The following is a 21,201-nucleotide window of genomic DNA, read 5'->3' on the forward strand; positions in this document are numbered from 1 at the left end:
TTATTTTGACACAACAGTTATACAGCACCAGAGCAAAGCATTAAAACACCAGCAGAACTCAACAAAAATCATTACTAACAAAATAAAAAAGCTAAAGAATCTATATACTAAAACTCTCGTTTGTTTGTTTGTTTGTTCCTGAACTACAGCCAAAATGGTACACGAATAGCGCGACAATTTTAGGCCCACCTTACTCACCATCGTCCCTTTGGTGCCAATGGAAGAAGTTTCATTGAAATCGGGGTTATATTTTTTAAGTTATTCACATTTTAAAGTTTAAATCTATCTCTGAGGGAGGGAGGGGGAGGGAGGGAGGGAGGGGGTGGAGGTAACGGGGGGGAGGGAATGGGAGGGAGGGAGGGAGGATAATGGGGGTTGAGGGAGATGGAGTGGGGGGGAGGGGAAGGGGAGGGAAAGGGGGGAGGGGAAGGGGGAGGGAGGGGTGGGAGGGGGAGGGATGGGGAGGGGGGGAAGGAGGGGTAGGAGGGAGGGGGTGGAGATGGGGGGAGGGGGAGGGGGAGGGGGGAGGAGAGGGCGCTGCGCTAATGCAGGAGAAGCAACCCCAGGGGGGAGGGGGAGAGGCGAGGGCGGGGGCGGGGGGAGGGAAAGGGAGGGTGGAGGGGGAGAGAAGGAGGGGGGATGAGGGGGGGAGGGAGGGGTGGGAGGGAGGGGGGAGAGGGGACGAAGGGGGAGGGGTGAGGGGGGAGAGTGGGGGAGGAGAGGGCGCTGCACCAATGCAGGAGAGGCAACCCTAGAGGGGAGGGGGGAGGGAGAGAGGGGGAGGGAGAGATGGGGGAGGGGAGGGAGGGGGAGAGAGGAGGAGGGGGAGGGGTGTGGGGAGAGAGGGGAGGAGAGGGTGCTGCACCAATGCAGGAGAGGTTTGGGTCCAACGGGTTCGCTTGGTCTAGTAACAACTAAAAGCCTAAAGACTGATCATAACTACGGATAAAAGACACTGGAATTTCAAATGAAAACCTTTACAGGGAACACATAGTTGAAACACGGACTTCCACGTGTGTTTTGAGGCTGATAAGGAAGTAAATTGCACCTTTGAATCATTGAAGGGATTATTGTTCACAGAACTCGTCTGAAGAAGGGTCTCGACTCGAAACGTCACCCATTCCATCTCTCCAGAGATGCTGCCTGTCCCGAAATGCTGAGTGACTCCAGCAATTTGTGTCTATCTTCGGTGTAAACCAGCATCTGCAGTTCCTTCCTACACATTGTTTACAGTACTGTCGAGGTTATTATCAGTAGTAATCTAGACTTCACCGGCTGCTCTTTGTCACTGTGTACAGCAGAGCCGTTGTCGAGCGGTTGACGGCTTTTTTAAATAGACTAACCCCGCCAATTTTAGTTTTGTTTCTCAGTTTTAGAGACACAGTGCGGAAACAGGCCCTTTTGGCCCACAGAGTCCACGCTGACCAGCGATCAACTTACAATTTTACCCAAGCCAATTGACCGACAAATCTGTACGTCTTTGGAGTGTGGGAGGAAACCGGAGATCCCGGAGAAAACCCACGCGGGTCACGGGGAGAACATACAAACTCCGTACAGGCAGCACCCTTAGTCGGGATCGAACCCGGGTCTCCGGCGCTGCGAGGCAGCAACTCTGCCGCTGCGCCATCTGGACAAGATTAACCTCATGAATTCTCTGCATGACACTTATCCCATCAATTGCCTGCAAGCCCATTCAGACAGCACCATTAATACTCTTACAGCTCTAAGTACAGCGGAAATGAAAAATAGCTCCCTCCTGGTTATTTTGCGAATGTTTGCAATGTCTCCCCTTTCTGATGGGGTTAATGCTTGGACATCATGGGGTCAAAAAGCTTTTGGACAGATTTATGTTGACTCCATTCAAGGTCCCACATCTTGTAAACAGGGTGTCTCCACTCTTGGCATTTCCTCCTCTTGAGCGGGATTTCTGTAGATAAACAAAACCAAAATCAAAGTTTCAAACAAATTGTAGGAACAACTTAGTATTGCACACAATGGCCTGCCAGTTGAGTTGCTGCCTCACAGCGCCAGAGACCCGGGTTCGATCCCGACTACGGGTGCTGTCCGCACGGAGTTTGCACGTTCTCCCCGTGGCCCACGTGGGTTTTCTCCGGGTGCTCCGGTTTCCTCCCACACTCCAAAGACGCACAGGATTGTCGGTTAATTGGCTTTGGAAAAATTGTAAATTGTCCCCCGTGTGTGTAGGATAGTGTTAATTTATGGTAAAAACAGTGAAAAAAAATTGTTCATAAGTGATAGCAGCAGAATTAGGCAATTCGGCCCATCAAGTCTACTCCGCCATTCAATTATGGCTGATCTATCTCTCCCTCCTAACCCCATTCTCCTGCCTTCTCCCCATAACCCCTGACACCCGCACTAATCGAGAATCTATCTATCTCTGCCCTAAAAATATCCACTGACGGCCTCCACAGCCGTCTGCGGCAAAGAATTCCACAGATTCACCGCCCTCTGACTAAAGAAATTCCTCCTCATGTCCTTCCTGAAGGGACGTCCTTTAATTCTGAGGCTCTGACCGCTCATCCTAGCCTCTCCCACTAGTGGAAACATTCACCACCCGCTTGACTAAACAAATTCCTCCTCCTCTCCTTTCCAAATTTACCAAGTGACCTCCTTTTATTCTGGGGCCATGTCCCAGTTTGTAGGATAGTGACAGTGAATGGGGCAATCAATGGGCGGGCCGAAGGACCTGTTTTCGTGTTGTATCTCCAGTCCAAACAAGCTTGGAAATTGTGCAGCATTTGCAAGGTACTTTCAAGAGCAGGCATTTGGAATCCTTCAAAATATTTGTAAATTACCTCCCTTCCCCGCAACCATGTATTAAATTGGCATGTGTACTGACGAGAACAATTACATTCTTACTTGCAGCAGCATAACAGCCATGTTACACAATACACATGGGTGATCTATATACTAAAACTCAGGTTTGTTTGTTCGTTTGTTCCTGAACTACAGCCTAAACAGTACACGATAGCGTGACAATTTCAGGCCCAACTTACTCACTGTCAGTGATGAAAATGGGGGGGGTTTAAGCAGGGGGACGGTGTTCCCCTAGTTTCCAATTTCCAGCTCGGGTTTAATGAGTACTGCAGAAAGATTAGCACTTTATTCAACTCAGACGAAAACGATTTGTTAACTGCCACTGTTAGCACTTGTTAACAGCCAGTAGTTAACAGGTAGTAGTCATACAATGTGTCATCAATACATCGATCCACATTCCTCCGTAAATGTAATTGTGTTTTGACCATGTATTAATGACACCGTGTTCCTTTGAATAAAATTTGAGGGAGAATTTCTTAAATTCACTGTCAGGGCGACCGGACCGCGAGCACGGGCTCAGGTAAAGTCGCGTTATTTTATTATTCCACGTTATTTTATTTGCCGCTCTGCCGCTGTGCCTCTCTGCCGCTGTGACTCTGTTGTTTCAGTTAAATTAGAATGGATGGGGAGAAAATTAAATAAGTGGTACCAATACTTTTTTCCAGCCTAAATTGTGAGTGGTGAATAGTTAATTGTGGGTGGTTTTATTTAGCAAAACAATAGTGCAAGCGGAAATATTTTATTATATATCACTATCAAATTTTATTATATATCACTATCAAATCACTATCAAATATCTATACATTTCAGATTTGTGTACCCCTGTGAAAATGGGCATACTGAGATACTTTGAAAGACAGCGTCTTCAGATCGATGAAGAAATAAATGATAATGAAAACACTCAGCCAGAAAAGAAGGCAAAATGACTTGAAAATGATAATGTAACTGATGCAGCTGTTTCGCCTGATGCTGCATGTGAAGACATCTCAAAAGATATTGAAAAATGTGATCTTCCAGACGGTTGGACACAAGGAATGTACTTAAACAAAAAGAAAGAATATCCCTGGCTAATTGTTAAAAACAGAAAACTCGGATGTAGTGCATGCAGCAAGTGTCATCTTGGACTTGAACGAACACAAGGAATTCATTTGTCCTGTGAGTGGTGCAGTGTTAATGTAGTAGGAGTGAGTGATGACAAAGCACATCAGTTAATGAGTTTAAGAAAAAAGATTTTTAAGCACAAAAATAGTGAAGCTCATATCAGAAGCCAAAAAATCAATGAAACAGCTGAAAAAAAAGCAATCGAAAATGTCGTGTACATGTCACTGAAAAAGGACGAAGCAAAAAACAGGTCGAGTTTTTAGAACTGTGTGTAATATTGTACACAAAGGTAGGCCCTACACAGATATGTCTTCTGATATTGAACTGCAAGAAAGAAATGGCATCTACTTAGGGTTCTACACTCTCGTAAGTCATGTGCAGATGTTTCTCACCAGATAGGGAACCAGATGTGAAAGACAGTGGTGGAAAATATAATTTCAAAACAATCTAAAATGTCTATTATGATTGATGAATCTACTACTATTAATGGGAAAACTGTTCTAGTAGTCTGCTTGAGAGTAGCAGTTGGTGAATCTTCCCAACCTATATCATTCTATTTTGACTTAGAACATATGAAACTTGGTGCAAATGCAAAATCTATATATGATGGGCTTCTAAGTTGCTTACAAAGAGGTGGTTTTTCAATACAGTACGTAAAAGAAAATGTGATATCACTTGTAACTGATGGTGCATCAGTAATGTTAGGATGAAATGCAGGGGTTGCAAAACTATTTCTTGATGATTTCCCTAATGCAACTGTTTGGCAACAGGCTTAAACTCAGTGTAGGTGATGCTATAAATGAAGTTGCAGGTTTGAATCATTTTCAGATATTTTGTGATAAATTGTGTTCCTTATATCATAGGTCTCCTAAGAATCAGGATGAGTTAACTGCATGTGCTGAGGCTCTTCACTGTCAACTGTTGAAAATTGGTCGTGTTTTCAGTGTGAGATGGGTTGCTTCGCCTTACCGAACTGTAAAGGCAATGTGGCAGTCTTATAAAGCTATTTGGGAGCATTTTGGAAAAGCACGCTGTGATGCTTCAAGATCTAGTGCAGAGAGAGCAAAGTACGAGGGGCTGATATAAGTATTAGAGTCATCAGCTTTCCTAAATAATTTGGGCTTGTTGATGGACAGTTTGCTAGAGTTGTCTGAACTGTCACTTGAACTGCGGAACCGAAATTGTACACTTAGTAAAGCACATGAGGAAATTAAATGAACTATCAAGGTTCTTGAATGTCAAATAGAGAAGCCAGGAAAATTTTATACTCAAGTGGAGAAAGCAACAAGCCAGATGATATTTAATGGAATAAATTTGAGAGCTGGTAAAGTACCTACTATACATAGACAACAGTTTTTGAGGAGTTTGGTCAATAATATGAAATCCAGGCTGCTTGAATCTACCACAGCTTCCAATGATAAATGTAAAAAGTTAATTAGCAAGTCGATATATATTTAGTTATTAACAATATTCCAGAAGGTTCACTTTTTACCTTTGGGGATAATGATGTAGAAGAAATGGCAGAACAATTTGGCTTAAATGGTTGGCTTTGTGTCAGAGCCTTCAGGGAATTCAAGGAATCTAAAGGGAAGGGAGTTTCTGCAGATTTTCAGCAGCTGATAATGGCTGTAAATACAATTCTGGCATCAACAGCAGGATGTGAAAGAAGCTTCAGTTGCATGAGTTTCTGCATGTCACCACAACGTGCAAGACTTCAAACTGATCATCTCTCAACTCTTGTATTTATTAAGTTGGTGGGACCTCCTCTGTCAAAATTCAACCCCGAAGAATGTGTGAGGACATGGCTTCTTAGTGGCAGAAGGCGTGCTGAGTAAACGCCATGCAGAAAGAAAGAGGAGGTGACAGAAAAAAATGGAGATTATATACCATTATGGAACAGAGAGAGAGAGAGAGAGAGAGAGAGAGAGAGAGAGAGAGAGAGAGATGCCAGAAAGCAGCTATGACACATAATACACAATAAACTATAATATAAACAAGTTATGCATTCTTGAGCTCTTACATGGGTATGACCGCACATTAAAAAATCCCCCTCCCCCTTCCTTCCCAACCTCATGCCTCACGGAGCTTAGAGTTCCTAAAACCCATTTCCATCACTGTTCACTGTCATCCCTTGGGTGCTAATGGAAGAAGTTTCATTGAAATCGGTGTTACATTTTTAAAGTTATTCACATTTTAAAGTTTAAATCTATCTCCTAGGGAGGGGGGGGGGGGAGGGAGAGGATAAGGGGGGGTTGAGGGGGATGGAGTGGGAGGGAGGGGAAGGGGGCGTGGAGGGGGAGGGAGGGGGAGGAGAGAATGAGGGGGGAAGGGAGGGTGCTGCACCAATACAGGAGAGGTTTAGGCCCAACGGGTCCACTTGGTCTAGTATATAATAAAGCAACAAAAGAAAAACAATTATATTAAATCAAAAGCCCCAACAGTCGCACAAAAAATCACAAAAATCCCGAGCTAACTGATTGTCCATTGTTGTTTCAGACTTTACTTCAGAGACTTACATAGGGTGCAGAAACAGGCCCTTCGGCCCATCGAGTCCGTGCCGACCAGCGATCACCCTACACACTCACACTATCCTGCACACACACACACACACACGCACGGGACAATTTGCAATTTTTACCGAAGCCAACTGGCCCACAAACCTGGACGTCTTTGGGGTGGGGGAGGGAACCGGAGAAAACCCACGCAGGTCACGGGGAGAAAGTGCAAACTCCACACAGACAGTGCCCGAGGTCAGGATCGAACCCGGGTCTCTGGCGCTGTGAGGCAGCAACTCTACCGCTGCGCCCACGGTTGAGGTGAGTGTGTAGTGTTCAAGAGCCTGATGGTTGTCGGGAAGAAGCTGACCTCGAAGCCGGTGGCCTCCGTTTTCAGGCTCCTGTATCTCCTTCCCGACGGTAGGGGTGAAATGGGAGCGTCGCCAAGGTGGTGTGGGTCTCTGACGACAGTGGCTGCCTTTATGAGATCCCTTCGATGGCGGACATGTCCATCGACACTGATCGACGGTCCCTGTGATGGATCGGGCAGTGTCCACCGCTCTCTGTTAGCTCTTAGGGCTAACGGACTCAAGGGATATGGGGAGAAAGCAGGAACGGGGTACTGATTTTAGATGAACAGCCATGATCTCATTGAATGGCGGTGCATGCTCAAAGGGCCGAATGGCCTATTCCTGCACCTATTTTCTATGTTTCTATCTTATCTCCACCACTCTTCTCCTTAATTCAAAGTAACATGCATCACAAAGGACACAAGGTGCTGGAGTAACTCAGCGGGTCGGGCAGCATCTGTGAAGAACATGGATAGATGACCTTTCAGGTCGGTATGGGTCTGAACCCTTCAGTTTCCTTGACTTGTGGGCCTGGGCTGTAGATGAGTTTAGTTTATTGTCACGTGTACAGTGAAAAACCTTTGTTGCATGCTAAAATGTCAGCGGAAAGACAATACATGATTCCAAACAAGCCAAACACAGAGTACAAGAGGTATAAGAAAATAACTGCAGATGCTGGTACAAATCGAAGGTATTTATTCACAAAATGCTGGAGTAACTCAGCAGGTCGGGCAGCATCTCAAGAGAGAAGGAATGGGTGACGTTTCGGGTCGAGACCCTTCTTCAGACTGAGTACAGACTGAAACACAGAGTACTGATACCTGATAAAGGGCATATCATCGAGTGCAAGATGAAGCCAGTAAAGTCCGATCAAAGATAAAGTTGGGGAGTGCTTTAGTTTTTTTAGTTTAGAGACACAGCGCGGAAACAGGCCCTTCGGCCCACCGGGTCCGCACCGCCCAGCGATCCCCGCACACTAACACCATCCTACACCCACGAGTGGAAAATGTTTACATTTACCAGGCCAATTAACCCACAAACCTGTACGTCTTTGGAGTGTGGGAGGAAACCGAAGATCTCGGAGAAAACCCACGCAGGTCACGGGGAGAACGTGCAAACTCCGTACAGGCAGCACCCGTAGTCGGGATCGAACCCGGGTCTCCGGCGCTGCATTCGTTACAAGGCAGCAGTTCTACCGCCAGGTTGAACAGGCTAGGACTTTATCCCTTGAAGTGTAGGAGGCTGATGGGGTGATCTTATAGAGGTGTATTTGAGGGGAATAGATCAGGTGAATGCGCAGAGTCTTTTACCTCTGAAGTAGGGGAATCAAGGGCCAGAGGACATAGGTTTAAGGTGAGGGGAGAAAGATGTAACAGGAACCCAGTAACAGGGGCAACTTATTTACTCAATGACTGCCGGAGAAGGTAGTTGAGGCAGGGACTATCACAATATTTAAAAGTCATTTGGACAGGTACATGGATGGGAAACGTTTCAGAGGGATATGTGCCAAACAGGGGCAGATTCATAAGCTCTAGGAGCAGAATTTAGCCATTCGGCCCATCAAGTCTACTCCTCCATTCAATCAAGGCTGATCCATCATTACCTCTCAGCCCCATTCTCCTGCCTTCGCCCCATAACCCCTGACACCCGTACGAATTGAGAATCTGGAACTCTAATATAGATGGGGCATCTTGGTCAACATGGGCAAGTTGGGCCGAAGGACCTGTCTCCTCACTCGATGACTCTATGCTTCTATCCATGTTCTCCAGAGATGCTGCCTGACCTGCTGAGTTACTCCGGCACTTTGCGTCCTTTTTTTTGTAAAGCAGCATCCAAACTTCCTTGATGTCTAAGCATCATAATTTGGCATCAATACGAGCAACACATACCTTGAGATTGGCACGACTGGCTCCGGTATTTCATTTAGTGGTACGTTGTCCTTAAAAAATAAATAAGAACCATATTTAGTTCAATTAACGTTCTCTTCCTTTATATCTTCCGTGTGAATATACTACTTTCTAATTTATTGCAAGAAAATATAAACTAATAAACGAGTTTAGTTTAGAGATACAACACAGACCCAGTCCCTTCGGCAACCAGCGATCCCCGCACACTAACACTATCCTACACACTTTTCCACACCCTTTCACACAAAGGGTGGTGGGTGTGTGGAACGAGCTGCCAGAGGAGGTAGTTGAGGCTGGGACTATCCCAACGTTTAAGAAACAGTTAGACAGGTACATGGATTGTACAGGTTTGGAGGGATATGGGCTAAACGCAGGCAGGTGGGACTAGTGTAGGTGGGACATGTTGGCCGGTGTGGGCAAGTTGGGCCGAAGGGCCTGTTTCCACCCTGTATCACTCTATGACTCTATAATTCTATGACTGGGGACAATTAACCTACATACCTGCACGTCTTTGGAGTGTGGGAGGAAACAGAAGTTCTGGAAGAAAACCCATGCAGGTCACGGGGAGAACGTACAAACTCCGTACACACAGCACCCGTGGTCGGGATGGAACCCGGGTCTCCGGCGCTGCATTCGCTGTAAGGCGGGAACTCTACCACTGCGTCACCGTGCCACCCCTTAAGGGGATTTGATCAAAATTTTAGAGCGAATGTCTAAGTGTGTGTCACAATGTTTGTGGAATAGAGTCTTGCAGCGCGGAAACAGGCTCTTCGTATCCAACTTGCCCACACCGGCCAACATGTCCCATCTACACTAGTCCCACCTGTCTGCATTTGGCTCATATCCCCCCTAACCTGTCCTATCCATGTACCTAAATGTTTCTTAAATGTGCAGCGTACAGAGTATCGTGTTCAGTCCTGGGCATCCTGTTGTAGGAGAGATGTTCTCAAGCTGGACAGGGCTCAGGGAAGATTTTCGATGATGTTGCCAGGACTAGAGGGTGTGAGCTACAGGGAGAGGTTGAGCAGGCTGGGTCTCTATTCCTTGGAGCGCAGGAGGATGAGAGGAGATCTTGTGGAGGTGTACAAAATTATGAGAGGAATAGATCGGGTAGACGCACAGAGTCTCTTGCCCAGAGTAGGGGAGTCGAGGACCAGAGGACATAGGTTCAAGGTGAAGGGGAAAAGATTTAATAGGAATCTGAGGGGTAACTTTTTCACGCAAAAGGGTGGTGGGTGTACGGAACGAGCGTCCGGAGGAGGTAGTTGAGGCTGGGACTATCCCAACGTTTAAGAAACAGTTAGACAGGTACATGGATAGGGCAGGTTTGGAGGGATATGGGCCAAACCACCTAGGCAAGTGGGACTAGTGTAGGTGGGACATGTTGGCCGGTGTGGGGAAGTTGGGCCGTAGGGCCTGTTTCCACACTGTATCTCTCTATGACTCTATGTCCAAACTCACGTAATCAGGATGGAACCCGGGTCTCTGGCGCCGTGAGGCAGCAACTCTACCGCTGGACCGCCATTACCCAGCCACAGTGGTGATCCCCCGTTGCATAACTCGGACTGATGCCACTGTTTCTGATTTCCCGTTCCTGCTGTTACTCACGCAGTCTCGCTGTTGGTTACGATCCTCTGGCCCTGTTCTCATTTGCTGCTTGTGTTTGGTATCTGTGAACCAGGACCACATTAACAAGTTGGAGAAAAAAAGAAACGCAGACGCTGGTTCATACCAAAGATAGGCACGGGTCATAAGGTCGTAAGCGATAGGAGCAGAATTAGGCCATTCGGCCCGTCAAGTCCACTCCGCCATTCAATCATAGCTGATCTATCTCCCCCTCCCAACCCCATTCTCCTGCCTTCTCCCCATAACCCCTGACACACGTACTAATCAAGAATCTATCTATCTTTGCCTTAAATACATGGAAGGGTCAAATGGCCTCCTCCTGCACCTATTTCATAAGTTTCTATCCACTGACTTTGCCTCCACAGCCTTCACGTTCATTTTGAGAACACTAGAATACAAAGGCAAGGATGTAATGCTGCAGGGTTTATAGGACGAGGTGAGACTGCATTTGGGGTATTGTGAGCTGTTTTTTGGCACCAGATTCGAGGAAGGATGTTGTGACCTTGAACATGGTCCAGAGGTTTAAGAATCTGCCACTCCCACTGAGTTCCTCATCTAAATTGTTTTATTTTGCTAGGAAATTTTAATATATTTGATTTGTAGCTTAGTAATCAAGTTGGATTCTGTCCAAGAAGACCAGTACAAAATGTTCAAGAGTAACTTCACTAATTTGGTAGCAGGGATACATTGTTCTGCATTAACTGACAACTATGAAACTGCTCATATCCATGTGTCAACAAAATCCAGTGGTCAGCTTTTGATCGAAATTATAAACGAACTGCAGATGCTGGTTTATACCGAAGGCAGGCACAAAACGCTGGGGTAACGCAGAAGGTCTGGCAGCATCTCTGGAGAACATGGACAGGTGACGTTTCGGTGCGTGGCACCGAACTTTCTGGCAGCGTCTCTGGAGAACATGGACAGGCGACTGGGTCTGAAGAAGGGTCCTTACCCAAAGCGTTCAGCTATCCGTGTTCTCCAGAGATGCCGCCTGACCCGCTGAGTGTGTCATGTCCTGTGTGTCATGTCTAAATATATGTAAAGATGGACACATAGTGCCAGGAGCAATTCAGCGGGTCGGGCAGCATCCCTGGAGAGAAAGGGTGGGTGACATTTCGGGTCGGGACCTTTCTTCAGTCCCACTCAAAATTCCTCAGAGATGCTGCCTGACCCGCTGAGTTACTCCAGCACCTTGTGTCGAACCTCGCTATAAACCAGCGTCCGCAGTTCATTTGTTTCCACATTATGTCTTGCGTTTTAGTTTAGTTTAGTTTAAAAGTACAGCATGGAAACAGGCCCTTTGGCCCATCGAGTCCATGCCGACCAGCGATCCCCGCACATTAACACTATCTTTTGTTCCATAGCATTATCCTCCACCTATCCTGCATCAATCCCAGTGCAATTGTTCACAAGGTCACAGGTTATAGCAGTAGAATTGAGCCATTCGGCCCTATCGAGTCCACTCCGCCATTCAATCATGGCTGAACTCTGCCTCCTAATGCCATTTTCCTGCCTTCACCCCCTAACCCTTGACACCCGTTCTAATCAAGAATTTGACTATCTCTGCCTTCAAAATATCCACTGACTTGGCCTCCACAGCCCTCTGTGGCAATGAGTTCCACAGAATGACTGCCCTGCGTCGAAAGATGTTCCTCCTCACCTCCTTTCTCAAAGAGCGCCCTTTAATTCTGAGGCTGTGCCCTCTGGTCCTGGACTCTCCCACCAGTGGAAACACCCTCTCCACATCCACTCTGCCTACGCCTTTCATTATTCCGTCAGTTTCAATGAGGAATTCATCTCCTATTACTGTGAGTCGGTCTGAAGAAGGGTCCCGAGCGGAAACGTCACCAATCCCTTTTCTCCACAACTCTCTAAACTCCAGCGAGTCCAGGCCCAGTGCCGTCAAACGCTCATTGTATGCTAACAACACTCTTTACTGGAATCATTCTCGTAAACCTCCTTTGGATCCTCTCCAGAGCCAGCACATCCTTCCTCAGATATGGGGCCACAAATTTGGCTCATGGTTTCTCCAAATGCGGCCTGACCAGCGCCTTATCGAGCCTCAGCATTCCATCCCTGTTTCTGTATTCCGGTCCTCTTGATATCGATGCTGTTGTCCCACAGTTCGTGGTCAAACACTGAGCAGCTGCTTCCTTTCCTGTTGTTAGTCATCCTATCAGACTAGCCATTGAGTGGCACTGAGTTGTTAGTGGAAAATTCATGGAAAATTCAGTCATAGAGCTCTTGGGGCTAACGGGATCAAGGGATATGGGGAGAAAGCAGGAACGGGGCACTAATTTTCGGTGATCGGCCATGATCATGTTGAATGGCGGTGCTGGACCGAAGGGCCGAATGGCCTACTCCTGCACCTATTTTCCGTGTTTCTATGTTTCCATGTCAGGGCTCACGAAACGTAAGTTGGGAAGTGCATGCCCGTTGTGTCTGTGAACGACGTTTTGTGGCAATTTTACTTACACAGCATGGCGTATATTCCAAAGAATAAAACAAAAACAACCAATGGCACAATGATGGCAGGGAGAATACTTGATCGAAGATTGCCTGGGGATTCACAACCTTTTCCTGTCGATAGACAACAGAATCTAAATTATAAACTGATAAAATGATAGTTACTCCAGCATTTGTCATTATAAACCGCAGGTCTAATTACCACAGTGCAGAGTGAAAGGCAGCATGGATACAGCAGGCTGAATGGCCTCCTCCTAGGATCTGAATTTGATTTCAAGGCTTCCCATAGTGACTCGCAAGAATTAGTTTAGTTTAGTTTACAGACACAGCCCTTTGGCCCACCGAGTCTGCGCCGACCAGCGATCCCCGCACACTAACACTATCCTACACACACTAGGGACAATTTACATTTATACCAAGCCAATTAACCTACACACATGTATCTCTAAATCTCAAAAAAAAAATCTAAACCTGCACGTCTTTGGAGTGTGGGAGGAAACTGGAGATCTCGGAGAAAACCCCACGCAGGTCACGGGGAGAACGGCAAACTCCGTACACACAGCGCCCGTGGTCGGGATGGAACCCGGGTCTCTGGCGCTGTGAGGCAGCAACTCTACCGCATAATTGGCGTGACATAAAGGTAAAAAATGTCCCTTGTGTGTGTAACATAGTGTTAATGAATGGAGATCGCTGGTCGGCGCGGACTACGTGGGCCGAAGGGCCTGTTTCCGCCCTGTATCTGTAAACTAAACTAAACTAATTCTTGCGAGTTACTAAGGGAAGCCTTGAAATCAAATTCAGATCCTTGGAAGGGCCTGTTTCCGCGCTGTATCTCTAACCTAAACTAAACTAAATTAAACTTAACTAAGTTAAACTAAAGTAAACTACACTAAACTACCCTAAACTGAACTAAACAATGGGTTACAGTAAGCCCTTGTTACTGTAGACCTCTTTACAACAGATATCGATTTAGTTAGTTAAATTAAGGCCCCTCTCGGTCATGGCTGACTATGAGTGATGCATCCTGGGTGTTGGCTGCTTGCTCCAAACCTCGGCTGATCGATCCAAAGGAACAGCTGGGCCGTTACAGTTTGGCCTCCCGAGTCGTCGCAGGAGCTGCCAGAACGAGGTTGTAGACAACGACGAGCTGCCTTCCTATTGAGGGCGTGCAGCATAGGTTTACTAGGTTAATTCCCGGGATGGCGGGACTGTCGTATGTTGAAAGACTGGAGCGACTAGGCTTGTATACACTGGAATTCACACGGATGAGAGGGGATCTTATCGAAACGTATACGATTATTAAGGGGTTGGACATGTTAGAGGCAGGAAACATGTTCCCAATGTTGGGGGAGTCCAGAACCAGGGGCCGCAGTTTAAGAATAAGGGGTAGGCCATTTAGAACGGAGATGAGGAAAAGCTTTTTCAGTCAGAGAGTTGTGAATCTGTGGAATTCTCTGCCTCAGAAGGCAGTGGAGGCCAATTCTCTGAATGCATTCAAGAGAGAGCTGGATAGAGCTCTTAAGGATAGCAGAGTCAGGGGGTATGGGGAGAAAGCAGGAACGGGGTACTGATTGAGAATGATCAGCCATGATCACATTGAATGGCGGTGCTAGTCGCTCCAGTCTTTCAACATATGACAGTCCCGCCATTCCGGGAATTAACCTAGTAAACCTACGCTGCACGCCCTCAATAGCAAGAATATCCTTCCTCAAATTTGGAGACCAAAACTGCAGACCAAACAGTACTCCAGGTGCGGTCTCACTAGGGCTCTGTACAACTGCAGAAGGACCTCTTTGCTCCTATACTCAACTCCTCTTGTTATGAAGGCCAACATTCCATTGGCTTTTTTCACTGCCTGCTGTACCTGCATGCTTCCTTTCAGTGACTGATGCACTAGGACACACAGATCTCGTTGTACGTCCCCTTTTCCTAACTTGACACCATTCAGATAATAATCTGCCTTCCTATTCTTACCACCAAAGTGGATAACCTCCACTTATCAACATTAAACTGCATCTGCCATGCATCCGCCCACTCACACAACCTGTCCAAGTCACCCTGCAACCTCATAGCATCTTCCTCACAGTTCACACTACCACCCAGCTTTGTATCATCTGCAAATTTGCTAATGGTACTTTTAATCTCTTCATCCAAGTCATTAATGGGTGACGTTTCGGGTCATAGAAACATAGAAAATGGGTGCAGGATTAGGCCATTCGGCCCTTCGAGCCTGCACCGCCATTCAATATGATCATGGCTGATCATCCAATTCAGTATCCCGTACCTGCCTTCTCTCCGTACCCCCTGATCCCTTTAGCCACAAGGGCCACATCTAACTCCCTCTTAAATATAGCCAATGAACTGGCCTCAACTACCTTCTGTGGTCGAGACCCGAATGGTGTTTAATGGTGTCTGAAGAAGGGTCTCGATCCGAAACGTCACCCATTCCCTCTCTCCAGAGACGCTGCCTGTCCCGCCGAGTTACTCCAGCACTTTGTAACCAGCATCTGCAGTTCCTTGTTTCAATTACTTATACAATGATGCTCTATTGCTCGGTAGTCCCTTAATCTGATATAACGGACAATCGGTAATAATGGACACCCATTCCCCCACCCCCTTCCCCTTTCCCCCCCCCCACCCCCCCCCATGGTCTACAATATTACAATATTATTTTACAATATTATTTTTATAATTGTTTACAATATTATTTATTTTTACAATTTTTACAACACGGTTTACAATATTATTTATTCAACGTTTTATAGTAATTGACACTCACCAGCTTGTTTCAATATCTCTGTAATCAGAATTCCAGATAAAGTAATGACTATTAATCCGCCCACTGGGGTCACTACATCCACCACAATTCTGCAAACTGTCAACAAAACAAACAAACAAACAAACTGTCAACAAAGCAAGCAGTCACAGAGTTTCAAACAGTAACAGTGATATCAGCACGGTGGCGCAGCGGTAGAGTTGCTGCCTTACAGCACTTGCAGCGTCGGAGACCCGGGTTCGATCCCGACTACGGGTGCTGTCTGTACTAGTTCCTCTCTCCCCGTGACCCTTCGTGGGTTTTCTCCGAGATCTTCGGTTTCCTCCCACACTCCAAAGATGTGCAGGTTTGTAGGATAATTGGCTCGGTATCAATGTAAAAAATGTCCCTCGTGGGTGTAGGGTAGTCTCCAAATTTGAGGAAGGATATTCTTGCTATTGAGGGCGTGCAGCATAGGTTCACTAGGTTAATTCCCGGAATGGCGGGGCTGTCATATGTTGAAAGACAAGAGCAATTAGGCTTGTATACACTGGAATTTAGAAGGATGAGAGAGGATCTCATCGAAACGTACAAGATTATTAAGGGGTTGGACACATTAGAGGCAGGAAACATGTTCCCAATGTTGGGGGAGTCCAGAACAAGGGGCCACAGTTTGAGAATAAGGGGTAGGCCATTTAGAACAGAGATGAGGAAAAACTTTTTCAGTCAGAGAGTTGTGAATCTGTGGGATTCTCTGTCTCAGAGGGCAGTGGAGGCCAATTCTCTGAATACATTCAAGAGAGAGCTAGATAGAGCTCTTAAGGATAGTGGAGTTAGGAGGTATGGGGAGAAGACAGGAACGGGGTACTGATTGAGAATGATCAGCCATGATCACATTGAATGGCGGTGCTGGCTCGAAGGGCCGAATGGCCTCCTCCTGCACCTATTGTCTATTGTCTATTGTCTATAAAGCTGAACTAAGATGAACTAAGATGAACTAAGATGAACTAAGATGAACAAAAGATGGACACAGAATGCTGGAGCAACTCAGGCAGCATCTCTGGAAAGAAGGAATGGGCGACGTTTCGGGTCGAGACTCTTCTTCAGGCTCAGGGGAGCGGGAAACACAGAGGTATGGAAGGGTAAGGTGTGAGAACAAGATATCAAAAGGGACGGAGCTCACGAAAAATGTAGAATGGTTCACTGTTAGCTGAGGGGAAGGTGACAATGAGGTGTACACAGTAATATTCAATCAGGAGGACAGTGAAACTAGCTGAAATTAGTTGAACTAAACTGAACTAAATTATGCTGAAAAAAAGCTAAACTGAATGACATTACGCTAATCTAATCTAAACAACTAAAAACTAATCTAAACTAAACAATTATTTAAAAGCCTCTTAAAACCATTATCAAATCTACTATTACACCAGCAGTTTGTTCAAAGCACCCAACAGTCTCTGTGTAAAAAACCTCAACCCGAATATCTAAAGATGTGCAGGTTTGTAGGTTAATTGGCCTCTGTAAATTGCCCCATGTGTGTAGGATAGGGAATCGAGGACCAGAGGACATAGGTTCAAGGTGAAGGGGAAAAGATTTAATAGGAATCTGAGGGGTAACCTTTTCACACAAAGGGTGGTGGGTGTATGGAACGAGCTGCCGGAGGAGGCAGTTGAGGCTGGGACTATCCCAACGTTTAAGAAACGGTTAGGCAGGTACAAGGATAGGACAGGTTTGGAGGGATATGGACCGAGCACGGGCAGGTGGGACTAGTGTGGCTGGGACATATTGGCCGGTGTGGGCAAGTTGGGCCGAAGGGCCTGTTTCCACACTGTATCACCCTGTGACTCTATGTCCAAACTCCATACAGATAGCACCCGTAGTTGGGTTCGAACCTGGGTCTCTGGCGCCGTGAGGCAGCAAATAATCGGGGACAGTCAGACCGGTCGGAGAACTGGGAATGGGGGGGAGGGATGGAGAGAGAGGGAAAACAAGGGTTACTTGAAGTTAGAGGAGTCAATATTCATACCGCTGGTGTCGATGAAGTTAATTAATGTTTTTTAAATAAGCAGATACTGCAGAAATATTTAACCCGTGATTATAACGATGTTCTGTAAAAAGTATCGTATCTCTTGATTGAACTTACTTTTGGTTGACAAGATAATATTAAACCAGTCCCAGCGATTGCTCTTCATACTACACATTGCAACAAAGATCAGAATTAGGAGAAGACTTAAAATCACCAGTGCGGTCATTATGATGTTAGGGTATCCTACAATAAAGAACAAAAATGAGTCATTCATAATTCATTGGAAAGACTGGGCTTGTATTCACTGTAGTTTAGAAGGATGAGAGGGGATCTTGCAGAGACGTGTAAAATTATGAAAAGACTGGACATAGAAACATAGAAAATACGTGCAGGAGTTGGCCATTCGGCCCTTCGAGCCAGCACCGCCATTCAATATGATCATGGCTGATCATCCAACTCAGTATCCCGTACCTGCCTTCTCTCCATACCCCCTGATCCCTTTAGCCACAAGGGCCACATCTAACTCCCTCTTAAATATAGCCAATGAACTGGCCTCAACTACCTTCTGTGGCAGAGAATTCCACACATTCACCACTCTCTGTATGAAAAAAAACTTTCTCATCTCGGTCCTAAAAGACTTCCCCATTATCCTTAAACTGTGACCCCTTGTTGTGGACTTCCCCAACATCGGGAACAATCTTCCTGCATCTAGCCTGTCCAACCCCTTAAGAATTCTTAGATGCAGGAAAAATGTTCCCAATGTTAGGGGGGTTCCAGAACCAGGGGACACAGTCGAAGAATAAAGGGGAGGCCATTTAAAACTGAGGTGACAAAAACCCTTTCACCCAGAGAGTTGTGAATTTGTGGAATTCACTGCCACAGAGGGCAGTGGAGGCCAATTCACTGGATGAATTTAAAAGAGAGTTAGATAGAGCTCTAGGGGCTAGTGGAATCAAGGGATATGGGGAGAAGGCAGACACGGGTTACTGATTGTGGATGATCAGCCATGATCACAATGAATGGCGGTGCTGGCCCGAAGGGCCAAATGGCCTCCTCCTGCACCTATGTTTTATGTTTCTATGTTTCTACGTTCCTGAACCTGGACGTTACAGTTTTCAGGCTCCTGTACTTTCTTCCCGATGGCAGGGTGAAGTGAGAGCTTGGCCAGGGTGGTGTGGGTCTCTGATGATGCTGGCTGCCTTGTTGAGGCAGCGACTCTGGTCAATCCCTTCGATGGTGGGGAGGTCAGAGGCCGTGAAGGACTGGGTAGTGTCCACAACCGGGCGGCACGGTGGCGCGGCGGTAGAGTTGCTGCCTTACAGACCGAATGTAGTGCAGGAGACCCTCCCGACTACGGGCGCTGCCTGTACGGAGTTTGTACGTTCTCCCCGTGACCTGCATGGTTTTTCTCCGAGATCTTCGGTTTCCTCCCGCACTCCAAGGACGTGCAGGCTTGTAGGTTAATTGGCTTGGGTTTGTATACTTGGTATGATTGTAAATTATGTGTGTGCAGGATAGTGTTAGTGTGCGGGGATCGCTGGTCGGCGCGGACCCGGTGGGCCAAAGGGACTGTTTCCGCGCTGAATCTCGAAGCTGAACTAAACTAAACTTATAATTGGAATGTAGAAGAGTGTGGCCACAGATATCTCTCTGCAGCCTTACCACCCGACCCGCTCGACAATAGACTGTGTTATATGCCAGACTCGACCAAGAGAGAAACAGGAGCACATACTATACCTAAAGTTTGTCCCCAGAAACAAAATGCAGCCATGAGTATGACAAGAGACAGTATTGCAGCAAACTGCAAGAATAGCAGTATATTTTGATGAGATGGGAGACCTGCAAAAATAAGCAAAGAGTTTCAGCAATACATTACAGTGGTGGCGTGGTGGATCAGCGGTAGAGTTGCTGCCTCACGGCGCCAGAGACCCGGGTTGATCCTCACCACGGGTGCTTGTCTGCACGGAGTTTGTACGTTCTCCCCGTGACCTGCGTGGGCTTTCCCCGATTGCTCCGGTTTCCTCCCGTGCTCCACAGACATACAGGTTTGTAGGCAATAGACAATAGGTGCAGGAGGAGGCCATTCGGCCCTTCGAGCCAGCACCGCCATTCAATGTGATCATGCTGATCATTCTCAATCAGTACCCCGTTCCTGCCTTCTCCCCATACCCCTGACTCCGCTATGCTTAAGAGCTCTATCTAGCTTTCTCTTGAATGCATTCAGAGAATTGGCCTCCACTGCCTTCTGAGGCAGAGAATTCCACAGATTTACAACTCTCTGACTGAAAAAGTTTTTCCTCATCTCCGTTCTAAATGGCCTACCCCTTATTCTTAAACTGTGTGGCCCTGGTTCTGGACTCCCCCAACATTGGGAACATGTTTCCTGCCTCTAACGTGTCCAACCCCTTAATAATCTACTATGTTTCGATAAGATCCCCTCTCATCCTTCTAAATTCCAGTGTATACAAGCCTAGTCGCTCCAGTCTTTCAACATACGACAGATCCGCCATTCCGGTAATAAACCTAGTAAACCTACGCTGCACGCCCTCAATAGCAAGAATATCCTTCCTCAAATTTGGAGACCAAAACTGCACACAGTACACCAGGTGCGGTCTCACTTGGGCCCTGTACAACTGCAGAAGGTCCTCTTTGCTCCTATACTCAACTCCTCTTGTTATGAAGGCCAAAATTCCATTAGCTTTCTTCACTGCCTGCTGTACCTGCGTGCTTCCTTTCAGTGACTGATGCACTAGGACACAGGTGCGGTTAGAGATACAACGTGGAAACAGGCCCTTCGACCACCAAGCCCATGCCAACCAGCGATCACCACGTACACTTGCACGATCCTACACACACCAGGGACAATTTACACTTGTTACCGAAGCCAGTCAACCTACAAAGCGTGGGAGAAAATTCCGGAGAAAACACACGCAGGTCACGGGCAGAACGTTACAAACTCGTACAGACAAGCACCCGTGGTCTGGACCGAACCGGGACTTTGGCGCTGTGAGGTGGCAACTCTACCGCTGCGCCACCGTGCCACAATACAGTTACCCCAGCACTTTGTGGCTTTTTAACAAAATATCTCCCCCTCCCCGTTGCGATGATTGTTTAATTTTCAACAGCGACCTACCTAAGAACACTGAGGAAGTCTGGTCTACCCCAACAGCTGCTGACGACATTCTACCGCTGCACCACAGAGAGCATCCTAACACATGGCATCCCTGTGTGGTACCTCAGCTGCACAGAGGCAGAGAGGAGAGCTCTTCAGCGGGTAGTCCATAGAGCCCAGAGGACCATCGGAACACAGCTACCAGCCTTGGAGGGCATCCACAACACACGATGCCTCAGAAAAGCCACCAGCATCCACAAAGACTCTTCACACCCCTGCAACAGTCTGTTTGAACTTCTACCATCGGGCAGACGCTACAAGGCCTTCTACGCCCGCACCTCCAGACTCAGGAACAGCTTCATCCCCAGGGCCATAGCTGCTATGAACCGGTCCTGCTGAGCCGGATGGTCACATCGCACAGTGAACCGGCACAGACCTACTTGCACTTTATTCTGTTTTAAAACTGTTACAATTTGTTTCATTGGGTTGTTTAAATTAATACTGACTAGCTAATTAAATTATTGC

At 46.8% G+C, this 21,201-nt stretch overlaps 1 protein-coding gene across 1 annotated transcript in view; it reads right to left on the bottom strand.

Annotated features, from left to right (window-relative positions):
- Positions 1 to 814: 814 nt before the first annotated feature.
- The window catches only part of LOC144602736 (uncharacterized), a 59,034-nt gene continuing 38,647 nt past the window's right edge, over positions 815 to 21,201 (bottom strand). Inside the window, exons 5-11 of the mRNA XM_078415874.1 lie at positions 19,302 to 19,403; positions 17,682 to 17,807; positions 15,563 to 15,658; positions 12,793 to 12,897; positions 10,300 to 10,361; positions 8,674 to 8,723; positions 815 to 1,927 (exon numbers count right to left, since the gene is read on the bottom strand). Coding sequence (XP_078272000.1) covers positions 1,861 to 1,927; positions 8,674 to 8,723; positions 10,300 to 10,361; positions 12,793 to 12,897; positions 15,563 to 15,658; positions 17,682 to 17,807; positions 19,302 to 19,403 — 608 coding nt within the window. The 3' untranslated portion in view covers positions 815 to 1,860. The remainder of the gene's footprint in view (positions 1,928 to 8,673; positions 8,724 to 10,299; positions 10,362 to 12,792; positions 12,898 to 15,562; positions 15,659 to 17,681; positions 17,808 to 19,301; positions 19,404 to 21,201) is intronic.

Source organism: Rhinoraja longicauda, chromosome 19 (genome assembly GCF_053455715.1).
Source record: "Rhinoraja longicauda isolate Sanriku21f chromosome 19, sRhiLon1.1, whole genome shotgun sequence".
Taxonomy (NCBI): Eukaryota; Metazoa; Chordata; class Chondrichthyes; order Rajiformes; family Arhynchobatidae; genus Rhinoraja; species Rhinoraja longicauda.